General features: G+C 48.8%; 1 protein-coding gene across 2 annotated transcripts in view; it reads right to left on the bottom strand.

Moving 5' to 3' along the window:
* The window catches only part of LOC131837220 (POU domain, class 2, transcription factor 3), a 105081-nt gene that overhangs the window by 19660 nt on the left and 65808 nt on the right, over positions 1-19613 (bottom strand). For both annotated transcript variants that reach the window (XM_059183423.1, XM_059183426.1), the window contains one exon: positions 872-976. In XM_059183423.1, coding sequence (XP_059039406.1) covers positions 872-976 — 105 coding nt within the window. The remainder of the gene's footprint in view (positions 1-871; positions 977-19613) is intronic.

The raw sequence follows: 19613 nt of genomic DNA, 5'->3' as shown, positions 1-19613 counted from the left end.
GAGGCACGGGCTGAGGATTACCGATCTCTCAGAGCTTCACCCTAGAAATGGCAGGTAATCCCAATCATCCAATTTTGTATGTTTTAATCTCATGTCACTTGAAAGTCATATCTAGGCCATTTCCTGGGCCTGAACCTCTCCTGGAGGAAGGAGCAAGTTATCAGGTCTTAATGCAACAAATTTGACTAGACAGAAAGTCCATGATCCCCAAGTTCCTCCCACCAGCTCCCACCATGGAGATACCAATCCCAATGCTTAGGGCATCCAGACCTCCAGGGCTCGGTGCACAAAGATGAAGAAGAGAGGAACGGATGCTCATTTTAATCTTAAATCTTTCTAGAAAAGGGGTGGTATTTCTTCCCCAGATTTTCCAGAGCAAGAGGGGGGCTGGCCACAGGGACATCCGCCCTCTCAGACATTTGTCGTTACTGTTTTAGAGTGCCTCCTTCTTCCCCCAACAGCACTCTGTTCTGGTTTGGCTTTGTTGCAAAAGCTTGAGGGAGGAGAGTGGGCTCACTGGAGATAGAACCACTCTATGTCTGTAGCAGTGGCTGTCAGCACAGGGCTCCCCCGAAGTGGCCAGCAGACACCAGCCCCAACGCTGCTAGGTCCATTGTTTTGGCAGGATCAGCTCTCCTTTGTCCCAGGGAGGTAGAGGTAGCCAGGCTTCCCCTTTAAGAGTGCTCTCCTGTCTTCTCATCCCCACCCCAGGCCTTCATCCCTTCTTCACATTCCCTGGAGGACGGTTTTGCAGACCAATCTAGATTCACTGAGAGCCAGGTCTAGAGGTGAGACATGTTGCAAAAGACTTCAGTTAAACTCACTGGCCCGCTGAGACTATCTGGGCTCCCTGACATGGGCTGGCATTTACCCCGGACATTTGGTTTCCAGGCATCATCGTGGCTCCTTGACTCAGGTGGCATGGCCGATGCGAGAGGGTCTGCTGCAGGGAGTCGCCGAGGTCCTCAGTTTTAATCTGTAAGTGGAGGCAGTAGGGGAGTGTCAGTTCTGGGCCTCCGCCCCCGCCACCCCCGGCAGGCAGAAAGGGAGGCTTGGAGAAGGTCAAGGTGATGAGTGACAAGGCCAGAGAGTGCAAAGCTAGCTGGGTGCCTACGGGGTTGCAGCTTGATAGTCCTGCCTGCCTGTGCCCTTCAACGGCTAAGAGACAGGCGAGTGGCCCTCTGGAGGAACAGTCTGTAAGCAGGTGGGGAGGGGTTCACAGATCGATCTGCCCCCAGTACCGTTCGGCGGGCTGTGCCGGTGCAGAGGGCAGCTTACCCTCTCCCTCCATGAGATGAGAAAAAACAAGTATGTTGCAATGACTATAAACATTTCTGTTGAGTTCTGAGTTGATGCTCTTTTTTGCCCCCCTTGGGGGAGATGTTAGAATTTCCTTTGTGAAATGATGCTGAATCGAAACGGGGTTTGATTTTTTGTTTATTTATTTATTTTTTTCTTTCGTCATCTCTAGACGCAATGTGGGGCTCGAACTCACAACCCTGAGATCAGGAGTCATATCGCCTCTGACTGAGCCAGTCGGGCACCCCTAAACAGTATTTTAAAAATTCCCCACCTCACGGAGTGCACAGGGGCTCAGTCAGTTGAGCGTCTGACTCTTGGTTTCCATTCACGTCATGATCTCATGGGTGGTGGGATCAAGTGTCCGTGTCAGGCTCCACATTCAGTGTGGAAACTGCTTGAGATTGTCTCTCTCCTCCTCCCCCTGCTTGCACTCTCTCTCTCTCTCAAATAAATAAATCTTTAAAAACAAGAATAAAATAAATAAAAATGTCCCACTTTATTAAAAAAAAAATGGCAACCCTTTATCACTCTTCCCCATACTGTGTTTTATTTTTCTGGTCCACAAAATCCCAAAGTCTGGGAGCCAGTTTCCCCTCTATCCCCTTGCCCTTGTTTTCCACAGTTAGCCATCTTCTGTGTGCTAAGCTGCTTCTGCCGCCCGCCCTCCTCACCCATGTGGCTTTGGTGACAGTCTTTGCCTGTCTCCCTACAGGTGGGGACATGTTTCCCTCACAGTCACTCACTACTGCAGTTGCAGCCCGAAGGGCCTGCGATGGCTTCTAAACCCTCTCTAGCCTCCCTCCACCAAGCACCCCCCTGTGGGTTTCCCAGGTGTCCAAGGGCAGGGCAGGACACACCATTTGTGCCCACCCCTCCTCCCACCCAGAGAACAACTACCCTCTGGCAGCTTTTCGGGAAGTCCACTGGGGAGGGGGGAGCCAAGTGACTGAATTCATATAATATGACAAAGACCATAGGCTCTAGACCATATCTTTTAAAATACACTGGGGAGACCCTCTGATGGAAATTCTTGGCCACAGATGTCCTGCTTAAACTACTTTCTTGGTCTACACTGGGAATGTCACTGACATCCTAGAATCTCTCCCGTCTTAGTTTAACCCAAGTTAAAGGTTCAGGTGAAGCTACATTTGTGCTTCATCACTGCAGAGAAATGGACTTTGGATCACAAAAGGAAGACTTCCCTTTGGCTAGAGAGCTAGGAAGATCCTACTGAGTGACATCAGAGACCAAGAAAACAGCTAGTGTCCTAAATGCGGTGCGTTGCACACAGTGGGAACTTATGCGAGTTAATCGAATAAAAGACACAAAGAGAACCCATCTCTCTACAGTCTCCAGCAGGATACAGTCAGGAGAACATGGAGCAGGGAGCTAGACCCTGCTTCCAAGTCCTAACCTGGAGTTTAGCTCACTAGGTAACCTCCAACCATCTTTTAGCCTGTAGGAGACTCATTTTCTCCCATCTGCTATGACTCTAGATGATCTTTCTCTCTTCCAGTCCTAAGACGGAATTACAAGTTCTAGTTCCCCGGGGCATTGGGCAGACTTGTCTGGCCCAGGTTGCTGTGACGTTCTTAGGTAAAGCACACCTACACAGCACCAACAAGCCAGGGTTACACCAAATTTGGTAAGAGGGGGCTTCTTTCAGGGACCATCTGTCCAAATCCCTCTTCTCTCACCTAAAGAGACCTGTTCTGGAGCCTTGGAAGCAGAGAGGAGGAAGGGAAAGCAACTGGAAGTAGCACAGTGAGGGGCAGAGAGTTGAGACTTTCTGAAAAACTCTGAAGGCATGGCCACGCAGGAGGGATTTCCAAGCTCCCATCCCTACCCCCAGTGCCCCTCAGCTCTTCCCACCCACGCTTGGCATCTCCCTCTAAGAAGCTCTGGTGTCCTAGTTCTTCCCCTAGAAATTAGAGTTTTCACATCCTAGATTCCAGGGAAACATTTGTTAGCAGGTTTAAAAAAGCTAGGAATAGATGATAAGACCACTTATTTAAAACCACCACCAACCACCACCGCCACCCTTAAGATTGGCTCGAAGAGATTTTACTGAAGCAAAGCCTTTGGGGGCCGGCCTTCCCTCCCTGCATCTCCCTTCTAGAGCCCTCTCCCACCCCCCAGCACATCCCTCATCTCAGCGGGGAGGGGGGAGGAGGAGGGGTGACGATAGGTGAGGTGGGATGGAGGAAGGGGGACGGAGGGAGAACACTGAGCATTGCAGCCAAAGCCACGCCCGTGGAACCACCTGGGGCGGCTTGGCATGGTGCCAGCTCCGAGGCAAGTGGCAGGGTTCCTTTATAGACTCGTTATGCGCAATGGAGATAAGAAGATGCAGCTATGACAGAGCTTGAAAACATGTGCTTTGCCTCCAACCTGTGTGCTATCTGTTAGAATCAGTGCCAGGTCTTCCTGCAACACTTAATTTCAGAAACCAGCGCCATCATAAAAGAAAACGCACCCTTTCATCTGCTTCCTGGATCAATTGCCCTCCAAACTCTTTTAGGGGCACGGCCGACCTCCCAGTTCTGAAAATGAAGCGGCTGATAGCAGAAATTCCCTTCGGGCGTTCATCCGGGGCGTTCTGACAATCCCCCCCACCCCAACGTCCCAACTCGTGTGTCATTCTCCTGACTTTCTGTTTCACCAACATTTTTCTTCTTTCATTTTTCATATTTCATTAGCCGTTGGGTGTGAGCTGCTGACAGTAACCCCCAAAGAGAAGAGTCCTACGCAAACCAAATCCAGAGACACTAAAGGAGATTTCCTTTTTCGAGGATAAGTTCTAAAACCTCTGTTCTGGTAGGTGGCTGTAGGAAGGGGAGGAAGTAGGGAAAGGCACATTTAGGGCTCTTCTAGCCTTCAGCACACTCTGACAATTCTCTAAGAGTCCACAGACTGAGAAACTCCGAAATTAAGGAACAAAAGCCCTTCCCAAATCAAAAAATCCCTTTCACTGCTGTCGAATGGAAAAGATTGGAGCCTTTCCAGGCAACTGGGTGTTGGTTGTGGATCTGGATGGTGAGATAGAGAGGCTTCTGTTGGAATCCCATTGACTTCTAATGTGAGAACCTGAGGCAAATTGGGTGAAAATCCAATTTCCCCCTTACTTGTGAAAACCCAACCAAACCCACAGCCTGCCTGGAATCGGGAAGACTGTCTCCAGGGTCCCTTTTGTGGTTCTTCTCATGTCAATGAAATCTTTCTCCAGGTCCTGCTCGGGACGGGCTACTCCCATGGGGGGACAAGGGCCGCCACAGAGGACCTCAACCTGTCCCGGCCACTGACCATCCTGTCCGCGTATTAGATGAGGTTTGTTAGTTCGGGATTTTCTTCTGCCCACTGTGCGGTGCACAAGTGTTACCCTGAGTCTTGGGCTGTTGACCAGGGAGGTAAAAAGTCGTCACGTGTGATTAGCTTTTCTAAGCCCAGTGAACTCCCTGACATCACCTGCTTGAGAAAGCAGTAGCCTCCTTCTGGGAGCAGAGAGCCCCCTCTAAGGAGCTAGAAGCCTTCAGACATTCCTACTTGGTTTCTCTTCCCAGCTGGGCGGGGGTGTAGGGATGAGTATTTACCTTCCCATCTCATGGAGGCCCAGAGAGCTTCAGAGATGGGTATTAAGTTACATAACAAGACACTGGCATAAGTCCCTTAAGGGAATGATCCTCTGACTCTCTCCTGGTGCTCTTTCTACAAAACAGTGCGGCAGACATCCCAGGAAGAGGAGACAGCATAGACTGTGGGTGATGGCAAGGGTGGTGTTCTGGCCCAGACAACCCCGTGGACCTCCTTATGAACCATCTGTTTTGGGGTCATGTGATGGGGCAAGGGGGTGCTGGGGTACCCCTCCCTAGCCCCTCCCATACAGTTTCACATGGTTCTCTCTGGGGGAAACAGCCCAACGCTAATGAACAGATCACTGGCGATGCAGACGATCAAAGCTGTTGTCTTGGTTGCATAACTCGTTTGTGGAAAGTGTTTCATAAACATTTCACAAGAAGGAGAATTTCAAAGCGTGAACATCTCCCAACCTGCCTTCAATTACAGGCAAGACTTTTTTTTTTTTTCTTTCTCCCCCCTTCTACACTTCTCCCGAGCAGTAAGGAAGAGTTTCTGTTTTGTAACTGATGTATAAAGGGTTGGCAGCGAACACGTTGCTCATGAAAATATCCTAAGAATATATTTCAAGTGGTGGAAGGAGGCAGACAGGTAACTTGTCTCTGTGAACAAGGCTGAGATTCCCCCAGGAGATGTTGTCTGTATCTTCGCTTGGGAGACTCTCCTCTTTCCATAGTTCTTGGTTGTTCCCTGGGAGTCCAAGACTTCTGCCTCTTCAGAGGCCTCTGGGAAGTACCTGGGGAGATGGCCTCACCCATTCCCTGGTCTCTAGTCAGACCTACGACAGACCCGCCTAGATGCCCCTTTGCCCATAGACACTGGGATCATCTTCCTGACCGCATCAAACCTCTAGACAAAGGCAGAGAAGAGACGGGGACCCTTGAATAAGCTAATAGCTTCTTAGGAAGCCCGGGCCATTTGGAGTTGCCACCTCCTGGAAAGAAACTTTTCAAAGACACATCCTTGTTTTCCTGGCTTGTGCCTACTCTAGAAATGCAACCAGCTTATCAGTCATGTTAGTTAATGTTTTGGCTTCAGTTCTTAGGACCTAGCATGGCTAGTGTTGACACATGTGTGAAAAACCCCATCATTTTAAACCCATAAAAGTTTTCTTCTCCCTCTGGCACATAAGTCCATGCATTCAAGTTTAATAACTCTGGGAAGGGGCTGTGCCCTCACCGAGGACGCATCCTTGCTAATGTTCTTTGGTGCCTAGGACTTGAGCAACTTTGTACCGCATTCCTTCGGTGTCCTCCTGAGATGCCTGTGGCCTTCCCTTCCCGTGGGTTGACAGGAACTCTCTTTTTTGACCCTGATCCCCTTTGAATCAGACTGTTCTTGTTCTCCCAGGACACCTGGTGGAGAAGAGCCCAGAGCTACTACGGTCTAGGGAGGAGTTCCACAGAACGGTTGACTTGCCCACACAGAGAGCAGCGCTGCCCTCAAATAAATGAAAGTGCGGGAGGCAAGAGGTACAGTGGGGGGGGGGGGGGGCGGGGGAAATGCTGGGCATGTTTCTGAATCAAACCCTGAAAATGGTTCCTGAGCCCAGTGGCCATTCTTGGGAGGCATCTGGTGAGTGAATGTAATTTGCCATGACACTCAGATCTTTGGTGAATACCTGGGCTGCCCATCATGGACAGATTTTGCTGTCCTTCCCAGGAGAGGGGATGATTAAAAAAAAAAAAAAAAAAAAAAAAAAGACATCCAGAGAACAAGCACAAGGTCCAGGGTCAACCATGTGTCCTGCCTTGGGGTTCCATCCCTGATTCTAACTTGTTGCATGATCTAATATTCAGTGATTCTGTTCCATTCTCTAGGCCTAGACTGTTTCTCCACAAAAGGAGGGAAAAAGGCTAGATGGAATCTACTTAAGAAATTCACAATATATAATATTAATAATCAATTATTCAAATTAATTCGATTTAATTACTCAAATTAATATTCAAATATTCAATTATTCAAATATTCAATCAATATATAATAGAGAGTGGGAGCACACTTGGGAGCATAAAGTATGCTTGTCACCATACCCATTATACAGATGGAAAGATTGAGGCTTGGAGCCACTAAGAAATTTGCTTAAAGTCACACTAGGATACCATAGTGTGGATAATAAAGCTGAGATTTCAACCCAAGTTGACTCCACGGTTCTCCATAAACCTGACACTCAACTGTGTGTAATGGGTTCCTAGAATCATGGACCCTCCAAGGCAGCATCATGCAGACCATGCCACGGGTAAGGCAGACACTCAGCAAGTGTTGATTCCCTTCCCCATTAGAACTGGAGAGAGGGGTGCCTCTGTGGCTCTGTCAGTTAAACATCTGCTTCCTGCTCAGGTCATGATCCTGGAGTCCTGGGATCGAGTCCCACATCAGGCTCCCTACTCAGTAGGGGTCTGCTTCTCCCTCTGCCCCACACCCTGCTCCTCTCCCACCCCTTCCCCCTGTTCGTGTGCTCGCTCTCTCTTTCTCACTCTCTCTAATAAATAAAATCTTTAAATTAAAAAAAAAAAAAACTGGAAGGAAATATACCTATCACCTGGTCCAGACAGTTCATTTTATAGCTATGATTCCTGAAACCCAGAGTGGGGAAATATAAGGTGCTCGAGACAACACAGCTAGAGTTGTGGGCAAGCCAGTTCCCATCAGGACGGGTCTCCTAACTGCCCACTCAGTAATCAGTCCATTCCATGGCACGGTGGCGCGGTACTCGCCTGCCCCGGCTCCTGTCATGTTACTTAGCAGTAACCTTAATCCCACTATTCTAATGACATTTCATCAAAAGAAAACAGTGCCCCCGCCCCCAGGTTCTCAGGGTGAGGTTTACGTCCAGATAAAGCACACGTCTACTAAGTACGAACATACTTGGCTTGGGAACCGGCATTCTGTATTTCCTTGACATGTAGGAATTCACTCCAGGGGCTAGATATTTGCTCTTTTCCTCCCCGCGCCCTCATGATGAGGAAGATACGTGGGGAGGGGAAGAGAAGGTCCAGGCCGGCCATGAAATCCCTATCCCAGTGAATATTTTACTCTGAGTTCCAAAGGAAAGTAACGTAAGGAAGGGCAGATGTCCTGCTGTCCTGGACACACACACACATGCGTGCACACGCACACACAAGCACACACACACATAGCACCAGCTTGTGGTTGCAAAGCACTCTACAGATTAGTTCCAAGAACTTCAGCTCCAGAAAGAGAGAACATAATATTTTTTTAGCACTTAAGAGATTAAAAAGCACTTTTAAATATGTCGCTTATTCTTCATGATATTTCAATGATGGAAAAAAACCTTATCAAACGTTTTTCCAGATGCAGACACAGTTAGGAGAACACATAATGTACCCACTGTCAGACTGGCAGGAAGAGCAGAGCCGGACTCTCTACTTGGGTCGTTTACTTCCAGACCCTCCCCGTCGTCTGTCTGTACTGTTCTGTGAGGCAACCCTTTTGGGTTTCCCCCAACACCAGACTTACCTACCCAGAATGTGCCTGTGGATCCCTGCCTCCTTTGTGTGTCACGTTGTTTTTACACGTGGGGCATGGTTGGTGTAAACATTTCCATGAGGGGAGCCTGGGACTTCTCCATGTATGTGGGGTCTCCACAGTTATTGAAAGTAACACTTGCCACAAGTCTGAATGGGATTCTCTGGCATTTCCTGGGAGCTGCCTGGCATAGGGAAGCCTGCCTCTGAGAGTCGGAGCCTTGGTTATCTATGAAAGTAAGCACTTTTCCCCGATAATTTTCATCTTTGAGAACTGTCTTCTAGCAAGGCTGAGATCCTTGGCTTTTATATTCCTGTGGGACCCCCAAATAAAGTGAGGCACCCCCTGTGGCCCTCCAACACTGGGTCTGCTCCAATAGCAGTGGAGTAAGATGGTCTCCTATGTGGCATGCTTGAAACACAGGTTTCCTCTCCCATAAAGTCCCTCTTCCCAGTTCAGGGGACAAGCATTTAGTATGCGCCTACTGTATACTTCAGGGAACTAGCAGCACAAAGATGAACAGGGGCCTCCCAGGTGAATTAGGAGACAGCTCACAGGAAGGAAGCAGCTACTATGCAATGCTCGTGCAATCAGAAGTGTGCACAGTGGTTGTGTGGAGAGGCTGTCACTCACTGTGGCAGGGCAGAGCATGGCTAGAGAGAAAGGCCAGTGAGGTAAGGAAGGCCCCACAGAAGGAAAGTCCTTCTGGGCAGCTCTGAATGGTGAAGGGGGCTCACCAGGAGAAGGCAAAGAAGGGAAGACCAGTGGGAAAAGCTTGCCCAAAGTTGCAGAGGGCGAGAGCGACAGGCAGTTCAGCAGCTGCTGTGTGGGTTTGGGGAGAGGGAGGTGGGGGCAGGCAGCCAGGGCTCCTAGAAGGCCTGTGTGCCCTGCATAGGAATTCAGACTGGACTCTGGGGGCAAAGTGTAACTGGAATCGAGGGGAATAGCACAGAGAGACTGTCTTTGGCTCCGTCATGCCAGCAGTGGTATGGAGTGTGTGTTGGAAGAGGTTACAACGCAAGCAGGGCAACTGGTAAAAAGGTGTAGAGTGCAACCATCCCAGTGAGAACCAGTGAGGAGGAGCCCAAGGCCATGACAGCAGGACCACAGCAGAGGAGAGATCTGCTGACAGAAAATAGACTTCTACCCCTGAAGCTTTATCCTTCATAACAAAGAGTGGTCTATTTCGGGAATTTCCTGGTGGCTGCCTGCGGGACCGAAAGAGCCAACCCAGACACTAGTCTGAAAGGCCACGGTCAACCCCACTGCTGGATGATGGGTTGGAGGCCCTCTGGGGTTCCAGAAAGCGTGTGCTTGTGAGGTCACACAGTTCTGCAATGTTTAATTTTCAAAAGCTAATTACTGATTTCAAATGAGAAGAAAAAGAAGATTAGAAAACAGGAAGCATTCCAAATGTCATGTATCCGTGTTGAACTTTTTAGTTTATGAGGTGTTAAAGTTTGTTGTAGAGTTTCTTCTTTTGCCTGGGGAAAGGGAACACTTGAGAGGTTTCAGGGCATGTGATGACAATGCACATACACACACGTGCGCGTGCGGATATTCCCTTGTGTGAGTGTGTGTTTAGCAATAAGTAATAACCCAGATCCTTCCCTTCTTGCATCTTGAGTCATGTCTACCAGCAGGCACCGCCTGGGATGTGGCCTCCTGACCTCCCTTAGAGCTTTCCATGATGTTCTTTGGTTTACAAAGCACTTTCAAACACACAACTTGGGTTGATTTTCAGCATATTCTCACGAGATTGAAAAGGCAGGTGCTGTTATTCCCATTCTACAGCTGAGGGAAACAAAGTTGAAGAAAGGTACAAGATTTATCCCAAGTGCATGGCTGAACCCAAGTCTTCGGATCTAAAATCCAGCACCCGTTCCGAATCCTGAACGTTCCTCACCTGCCTCCCACTTAAGCAGATTTTCAGTCCCAAAATCTATCCCCTTGCAGCTCCAAAGACTTATATTTCAGTTCGGGATAGATATTGATTGGTTTCATTATGAATAGAGATCTTGCTAAAGGTGATATAAATGTCTCTACTTTCCCTTGAAGAGTACCTAAAAGATAATTTAATGAATGACTCAAGTCATAATTGTGAACTCCTTTTAAAAGCGATCATGCCCTCAGGGGGACAAAGTGTTTGGCTTCTGCTGGCTGAGGCACTAAACAGCCCCCAGTAGCCCCCAGTAGTTTTTCGGGGGGGTTTTGGTTGTTGTTGTTTTTTGTTTTTGTTTTTTGTGGGTGAGTTTTTTCGCAACTCTCCTTTTTAAACTCTTTTCTCATACCAGGTTTTTATCTGCTACTGTTGGTATGTTTGGTTCTAGCAGCCCGTATTCCAGCTCAAATTTGCAGCTTTTATTTGCTGAGGGCTGGAAAAAACCAGATCATTAAGCTCATTACAACTGTTTCGAAAATAAAAATTTCAGGCTCTGAGAAAAGAACTTGGTTTGCTCCCTTCTTATCCTTAGTGGGGTCCTAAATAGGTAAGGCTTCAGGTTCTCTGGATAAGAAAGCCATATGGTAGCTCTATGGAGCTCCCCTTAACATCGGGCTCACCCTTTGGTTCAAATTTTATTGAGTACATATCTATCTTGTTACCCTTATTAGCCTGGAATAGGGCCCCAGGGACAATGGTTGGCTGAACCCCCACAATCGGTAGTATAAGCTACATTCTCTAAGGTTGGGGAGCAATTATGAAATTTGTTATAAAAAGTTTAAGGGATGGGGCACCTGGGTGGCTCAGTGGGTTAAAGCCTCTGCCTTCAGCTCAGGTCATGATCCCAGGGTCCTGGGATCGAGCCCCGCATCGGGCTCTCTGCTCAGCAGGAAGCCTTCTTCCCCCTCTCCCCCTGCGTGCCTCTCTGCCTGCTTGTGATCTCTGTCTGCCAAGTAAATAAATAAAATCTTAAAAAAAAAAAAAAAAAGTTTGAGGGAACGTGAGTCAAAGGATTCCCTAATCATCCGTTTCCCTGCCTAGGAAAGGGAAATAATTTCTGATTCTTACCCAGGTCTCAAGAACTTGGGCTAAATGTCTATGCAATATATTCCAGGGAAGGTGTTCCTTGCTTTTGCCCCCCCAGACAACATGAAGATAATGATGGGGCACGTTCATTACCGAGAGACCGGTCCTGCTAGTTCTGACCTGCCCAGCAGAGCGTGATAACCTGTTACTCAGTAGGTGCGGATTAGATCTGTGGGGGGATTAATGCAGAAATGCTTCCGACAATCCTAGAATACAGGACACTGGGTCTCAGAGAAGTCAGATGCCCTCCCAAAGGCCCTACAACCAGAAGTGGCAGAGGCGGAATAATGAACCTAGGCCTGACTGGATCCAGAACCCTCTTTCCACTGTATCACGCAGCCTTAAAAAGCCACGCCAAAGTCGGCTGATTTCCTTTCCCATAGGGTTCCTTGAAATGATGGTCAGGCGAACGCCATTGTTACTTTTTGTAAGCGTGTGTACAGGGACCCATGTATACAGGCATGCCTGTATAACCCTGAAGGTCAAGATCGGGTCATATGGTGGAGACAGGACTCATTAACAGATCACTGCCATCCAGGAGGGACGTCTCCCACGGCATGCCATAGGACTCTGTGCGTGGTCCGGTCTTGCTAAGAATGTGATCCGCAAATTGGATGAAGCTGAAGCTTACAGCCTTCATAAATGTCCATATGAGGGGCAGGCAGCAGCACTACCTGGTCCTCGGCCCCAAGAGATCAAGATTAAAAAAAAGAAGAAGAAGAAGAAAAAAGCGTGAAGCTATGGAAGGATGGGAAGAAAGTAATCAGATAAAAACGTAGGAGCAAATAGAAGAAGACTTTACTTAGAATATGAAAATTAGCTGTACAAGTTGAGACAACAGTTAATATTAAAAATACTGGAGAGACATTAATGAATTCTAAGAGCATGTAAGTTGACAGTGTGATATTATTATCTTTTAAAACAATCTGTAGGCTAGGTGCTCCTAACGGAAACAGAGGATCGAGGGAGGTTCCCCTGTTTGACCGTGTAAGTTCCATGAAGAAGGGCGGGTTACAGGCTTGTCTGTGCTTAACACAGGGCATAACACAGAGTACCTGCTCAGTAAAAGTTTGTTGAATGAGGAAATGGATGAGCGAATGAACAAGGGACCCCACTGTGCTCTGGCCTATAACTAGATGTCATCTGACAATTGAATGTTGCACACCTGTGGATATTACGCTTAAAGATTGGTACAGCAAAATATATGTATATGCAAAGGCATCAAGACACATAGGAGTTCAAAGAGGTCATGAGAGCTCTGTAAAAAAAAAAATCCTTAAAACGGCCTCCTGTCCATTGATAGGGTAATAAAAATGAAAATTACACTGGAACATAGATTGTGACGTGGTCATTAACAAAAATCAGATAACGATACGTATTGCCATGAAACAATCTATAAATCCCATCTTTAAGTTGAAGAAGAAAGTTTCAGAAGAATATACACAGTATATTTTATACTTGTATATGGACATGTATTTGCATTTTTTAAAAACCCACCAGCATCTCTACATTCCCATCTGCACCCATGTCCCTGCAAGCACAGAAAGAGAAGTCTTTTAGACGTATCCGCGCCACACCGGGAGCAGGAGTTACTTCTGGGAAGAGGGCTGAGATGGGACAGCGATCAAAAGTCTTCCTTTTCATCTCTATTATTAATTTTTTTTTTTTTTTTTTTTTTTTTTTTTACAACCAGAAGGTATTCCTGTATTATGTGTGTCATTGCTTTCAGAAAGAAACCTGATATGTGGAATCATTTGGGTACTTCCGGATACCCGCCTGTCAAGGGCGAGATTTCGGGGTGATAGCTCTTCTCAAATATTAAACTGTTGTCAGGTAAAGTGGAAGGACGAGAGGTCTGGAGCTAAGGCCAGCAGAATGACTACTCCAGAGCTGATGACCACAGGGGAGGTTGACTAACAGGAGAAAGAAATGGCCTGACGGTGCCATCCCCCCAACCCTGGAGCAGGCTGCACTTTGGGTAGTGGGGCCGGAAACCCTGGGTGAGCTTTGGCAGACATGGCGTGAAGGGCCGTCTAACAGGGGTGTGAAAGCATTCCATTACATACAATTAATACTTAAACACCAAAAAAAAAAAAAAAAAAAAAAGCAAAATCTCAGATGGTAAAAACAGAATATACTGAGCTTTATAAAAATTTGCTCCATTTTCTCCTTTTAACATGTCACTAAAACAAAGCTTAGCCGTAAGATGTTATATCATGGATAAGTAAGTGTCTTGACATACAAGGTAGAAGGGAGGAGGAAGAAAAAGCCTTTGGGGCAGGGGGGATGGTTAGCCATCTGGGGAGCCGTCCCATGAACAGGGCACTTCTGACCTATGGGACCCTTTGGCTCTCAGACTCTGTGTATCTTTGACTCACTCTGGGGTTAGAGGATCGTCCCAAATTTGCTGATGAAAAATAGTCACAGCGCTCTCAGGTGTCACTGGATGACCCAACCCCCACGTTTCCAAGAACCGGCCAGGAGAGGGCAGGCCCAGGAGAGCCTCATTACCCCCAAGGAGCATTTTGTTAGGGGGCCCCGCTCTGGTTTGGGCTCAGTGGCTTGGTGCTGAAGCCCAACCTCAAAGAGTTTAAAACACTGGGCCTCAGCCAACGGCTCCGGGGGGGCCCAGCCAGCAAGCAGCATTAGGAAATATGCATCCGGGACTGGATGGAGCCCACGACATGACTCTATTCGCATAATCCCAACAAGCTCCCCTTCCTGGGGAAAGGGGTGAGTTTGGGGGACTCACTTGCTGAGGAAAAGATGACAGGGAGCAGGGCAGCAGGAGGAAGAGAAGGCCCTGAAAAAGCAGAGAGACCAGAACTCATGGCACTCAGGACCGAGGGATGGGTGGCGAGGCAGACAGATTCACACCGACTATCCCTCAATCTGTTCATTTAGGACACACTTGCTGAATGTCCACACTGCCAGGCACTGCTCTACTGCAATAAATAAAAATGCAGAGCCTTTCCTCAAGTAGTTCACAGTCCAGTCCGGGAGGGAGACCCACTCACAGTAGGAGGCTGTTGAGATACAGAAGTTGGAGAGGGTGTCCCTGGGGGGCTGCCTGGAGAAGGAGACATTTGAGCTGGGTGTGGAAACGTGAATGAAAGCCTGATGGTGGGGGGAGGGGCAGAGGGGGAGAGGGTGTGTATGTGAGAGAGAGTGGTAAACGTTGGTGCCAGAGCTCGCTCCAAACAGTCAGGATGTCTGTAATTCTCTTTCCTCTCTACCTTCTATACACCTCCATCCCCTCGAAAAGGATTCTCCTTGATTCTCTGAAGCATCCAGTACTTAGATGTCTTTGGGATCGGGGAGAGAGGGAACCTGACAACCTCTTGGGAAGCTGGACTCTCGGATCCTCTTCCCTCCGAAGCATGCCTGAGTGTTCCCAGACAATGCTAGACCCTTGCTGGGTTGCCCGATCCTGGGCAAAGGCCAACCCCTGGGTCCTCCTGCTTTATACCAAAAAAGTGTCCGTCCCTCCTGGGCCCCTGGGCAAGGCCACACTCTGGAAAGTGCCCTGCTAGCCAGGAATCTGCCCTCAGTGCTACCAGGCTGAGTGCAAAGGGGAAGCACCAAGCCCTCAGAAAGGAAGTTTGCTCTGGTTCATGTCAGAGAGGAAGAGACCTTGCCTTTGGGCAGCTGCATTGTCTCTCCAGGCAGGCAGAGTGCTATTAACTTGTTCCGGCCTGCTAGCTCTTGCGCTAGCAACACCTCTCTTTGAGGGTCCCAATCCAGAGCTAGGGGGCACAGAAGCACCCCACCCCTGCCTGCTGCACAAATCCACATTTACCCCCAGTGACTGGGTGTCCAAACCTTTCCAGGCTTCATTTACGGGCTACGCAAGTGGTCTACGAAACCTACTTCCCAGTCCTCAGAAGAGCCCACCCAGAAAGATGGGGTCAAGTTGAAACATTGTTCCTGTTAGGATCACATACCTTCTCTGAGAGATGTCACTGGGGTGGGGGTGGGGGAACTAATTAATATATAACTCACTTTAAGCAAATAAATCCTACAGATGACCTTTGGTTCTAATGGACTGTAAAAAGGCATTTTTCATTATTTGAAAAGATTCAGTCTAGGGGCGCCCGGGGTGGATCCGTCTGTTAAGTGTCTGACTTTGGCTCAGGTCGTGATCTTAGGGATAGAGTCCCATGTAGGGCTCTGCACTCAGGGGGGAGTCTGCTTCTCCCTCTCCCTCTCATTTCCCCCTGCTCATTCTCTCTCTCTCTCTCTCTCTCTCAAATAAATAAATACAGTCTTTAAGTTAAAAAAAGAAAAAAAAATTCAGTCTAGTATTCCTTTAAATAGCAGGCTCTCTTGGTGAAGAAAAATAAGATTTAGTTTATAAAATCTTAGTGCATATCAGGAACCTCCCTCTTAGGTTTAGTGAGATTGTGAGACAGGCCTGTGTTTACCTGGCAGAGACGAAGTCTGGCATATTTTTCTTTTTTCTTTTAAGATTTTATTTATTTATTTGACAGTCAGAGATCACAAGAAGGCAGAGAGGCAGGCAGAGGGGGGTGGGAAGCAGGCTCCCTGCTGAGCAGAGAGGCCCATGCAGGGCTCGATCCCAGGTCTCTGGGATCATGACCTGAGCCGAAGGCAGAGGCTTAACCCACTGAACCACCCAGGTGCCCCTCTGGCATATTTTTCTTATATTGCTCTAGTAACAGGCTGAGTCACATCCCAGGGCACAGGGAAGAACCTCAGAGGGAGGCCAGTGGTTGGGGGAAACTGAACAGAACTGCCATCTGGAAAAAGGTGAAACCCCGGCCCCCAGGCCAATGTTGCGGCGACAACACCAATTTACTCATTTACTGTGTCCCAGATACTTTCCTTTCAAAAATCTCATTGAAACCTCCTCCTAACAATGCTCTAAGATTCTTGCTATCATTTCCTCCGATTTTACAGAGACAGAAACTGAGGCAGAGAGCCGAAGTGACCAGATGACACAGGGCCAGTTGGTAGAGCCAAGATTCGAATCCAGGTCTGTGGGAAGCCGGAGCTGGACCTCTGACCAGCACACGGTCATCTGTGAGCCTCAAAGCAGGGACAAACCTGCATCAGTCCATACCAGCAAAATCTGGGCGCCAGCCCTGGGGAGGAGTGGCCAAGAAACCAAAGCAAAACAGGATGTAAACCAAGGATCCTTGGGGGTTGCGAGCTAAGGGGATTTTAGTAGCCACATAGGGCAGAGGGAGGGGAGTCCTAACACTTGCTATGATCCCAAGCAGTGGAGGTCGGGGGGGGGGGTGGGGGCGGGCTACGGGAACGGTGGAGGGCAGCTGCAATGAGCAGAACGAGCTGTGTTTGGAGACAGCAGACGGCACTGAACACAGCGCCTGTTAGCAAGGAGATGCTGAATCAAGGTTAAGTTTCATGAATACGCCCTGGCTTGACCACCTACCTGCAAGTCCCTTGACCATTTTAGGGAACTGAACAGCTACATAGATAGGAGCAGCTCCTGAGCCCTGGGAGCAGCCTCCAAAGCCATTCTCGGGGCTGGACCAGGAGAAGGAAGTTGGAGATGGAGAAAGTGTATTTTCAGCTGCAGCTGGGAGTCTGGGAGAAGTAATTTCTTGGTTACTAGAGCTGTCAAGGCAGAGAGAAAGCCAGGTCCCACCCCTACCCTGCAGGCACATACCCAGGCAAACACTCCTCAACCTGTACCCTTCTCACGCACAGGCCTAGGGAGGGGGTGCTTCTCGTGGGGCCAGGGGAACCCTCTGGGTGGGAACCCTTCTTCACCCCACCCTTTACCTGGCACCCTTCCCTGAGCCGGCAGATGCTATCTCTGCCATCCTAGCTGGCAAGCCGCAGCCATGAGAGGTCTGCAGCAGCCGGGATGAGTGAGAAGGCTCTGGAAATGTGGAAAAGTACTGTAAGGGTGTCAAATGAGGGTCTCTGGGTTACATGAGGTCATCTCTCACTGGCAAGAGCGCCCTCTCACTCGCTCTCTCTCGCAGCGGGGTACAGTCAGACAGACCTATTGTGTATCTGAGCCCCATCTTGGGTAACTTACTTAACCTCTGACTTATAGTTTCCCCAGCTATCTAATGGGAATAATAATGCTCACCTCACCGGGCTGTCGTAAGAATTAAGTAAGAGCAAACAAGACACAACTCTATGTAAAGTGCCCAACACATTCCATCATCCTCGGTTTGAATCCTGCTCTAAGCAAGTCCCTTGACCTTTTGGAAACTCAGTTTCTCCATCTGTAAAATGAAGAGCAGAAAAGCTACTGTCCTGGGTTGGGCTGACAGGTTTAAATGAGCTACTCCTTATGAAGGACTCAACCCAGTGGGGCTATGAAGCTGAGGACTCAGAAGTATTGGCTTCTTCTGCAGCTGGGGCCAAATCCATCTTCCCTTTCAATATGGTTGCTCCAAAAATATTCTGACATGAGAGGGGGAGGGGCTGGCCCTTCAGCAGTCTGCATGCACCAAAGGCAGCTCACTGAGATCCCAAGGGAAGTCCTCCTTCGTATCCCTGCAGAATCAGAGGGTTCGGATGCTGGCCTCGTCACCCCGCTGCTCTCCATCCCACACCTGCGCAGAGAGAAACAGCCCACCTCTATGCCCCCATCCAGCCAGGGCCCGGGCTGGGGCCCCAGAGGGGCTTTGCGCTGGTGTTGGCACCATTGGGTAACCTGGAGTGTACAAGGGACAGGCCTCCTGAGAATCCACAGCCACTCCGATATGCGCCTGGCCACCCTGCTCTCAACAAGTCTTGGTCCATCCAGTACAGGGGCCGACGCCGGGGGCCACACATGCGAAAACAGCTGCGCGTGAGGCCAGAGAGAGCCAAGTGTGGCTGGCAAAGGAAGACAAGTTCCCACCTCTCCAAAAACAAAGACACTTATCACGGCTTCCCACCCAAGCTTGGGGTTGGGGGGAAGGGGGCTCAGCTTGAGGGCTCAAGGAACTCAGAAAAGAATTACCATTCTAGTAGCATCTGCAGCTCATCTAAACTGGTACGAGCCCAGCTCTGCAGCCACACAGGGAGAGGAGAGGACGAGAAAATTATGGGTTCTCGTGCATCAGAAAGTAATAGGAGCTAATGTTTATGGGTCGATTACCGTATGTCAGAAACTATTTGGAGTTATAAATCTCAGCCGTAATTACTCCTTACGACATGCCTAGGAAGGAGACACTCTAACTGCTCTCGGCTTCAGATGAGGAATAGGAGGACCAGTACAATCGGCTCAGCCCCACTGTCTGATGCCCCCTCAAGACAAGCCGGGCCATGGAGGGGGCAAGGCTGGGCCGTCTGGAGTCCGGTGGGCCTGGCTTTTAACTCGCTTCTGGACGGCGTGACTGTGGGAAAATTCCTTAACCACTCAGCACCTCGGTTTCCTTATCTCTAAACCTGGAATGATCCCATCTGTCTTAAAGGGTTGCCAAAAGTATTAAATGGAATAAGGGATATTTGGCACTATGATAATAGCTAATAATGGATTTTGTACTCGGTGCCTGCACACGGGCAGGATCCAGTAAATACAATTATTCTTGTATTATCTTGACCACAGTGGGGAAATCCCTCTGGAGAAAGGAATTGAATCTTACCCGTCACCTCCTGCCTGCAAATTAATTCTGAGGTACAACAACCTAAGCCATTCTACGAGCCCAGCTTATCCCCTGACATGGCCCTTGTTCTGACATATTTAGGAATTTCTCAGACCTGCCTCTCTCACGGGATAGCAAGTCCGTTCTCCGAGGGCAGAGGCTGGGTGTGTTCTTTCTGGGGTGTCTCCCAACAGGGCGGAGAGCCTCTGTTTTCCACCACCTTGGATCTCTCCGTGGAAGGACCGCAGCCACGGGTAAACCTTGCTCTCCTGGTGGAAGCGACCTGTCTCCCTGGTGGGTCCACTATCCTCACTGGGGATGACGGCCAACCTGGAAATCGTTTTCTGAAACCTGTGGGTGGTTCTTCTGGCTCCTGGGGAGGCTCGATTTGCATTTACTGAGCAGAAGGCAGGCACTCTAGACCTGCCGCAATGCAGAAGGGGACTGAACGAGAAGCACTTATGCTCCAGGCAACTTTCATTCAACTTCCAAATGCCCCATCGGACATCTGTGTCAGGGAGCAGCCTGCCTCTAATCCTGAAAGCCCAGTACTGTTTTTTGTTTTTGTTTTTGTTTTTGTTTTTTGT

This window comes from Mustela lutreola, chromosome 1 (assembly GCF_030435805.1).
Source record: "Mustela lutreola isolate mMusLut2 chromosome 1, mMusLut2.pri, whole genome shotgun sequence".
Lineage (NCBI taxonomy): Eukaryota > Metazoa > Chordata > Mammalia > Carnivora > Mustelidae > Mustela > Mustela lutreola.
This window is presented reverse-complemented; position numbering and strand designations above follow the sequence as displayed.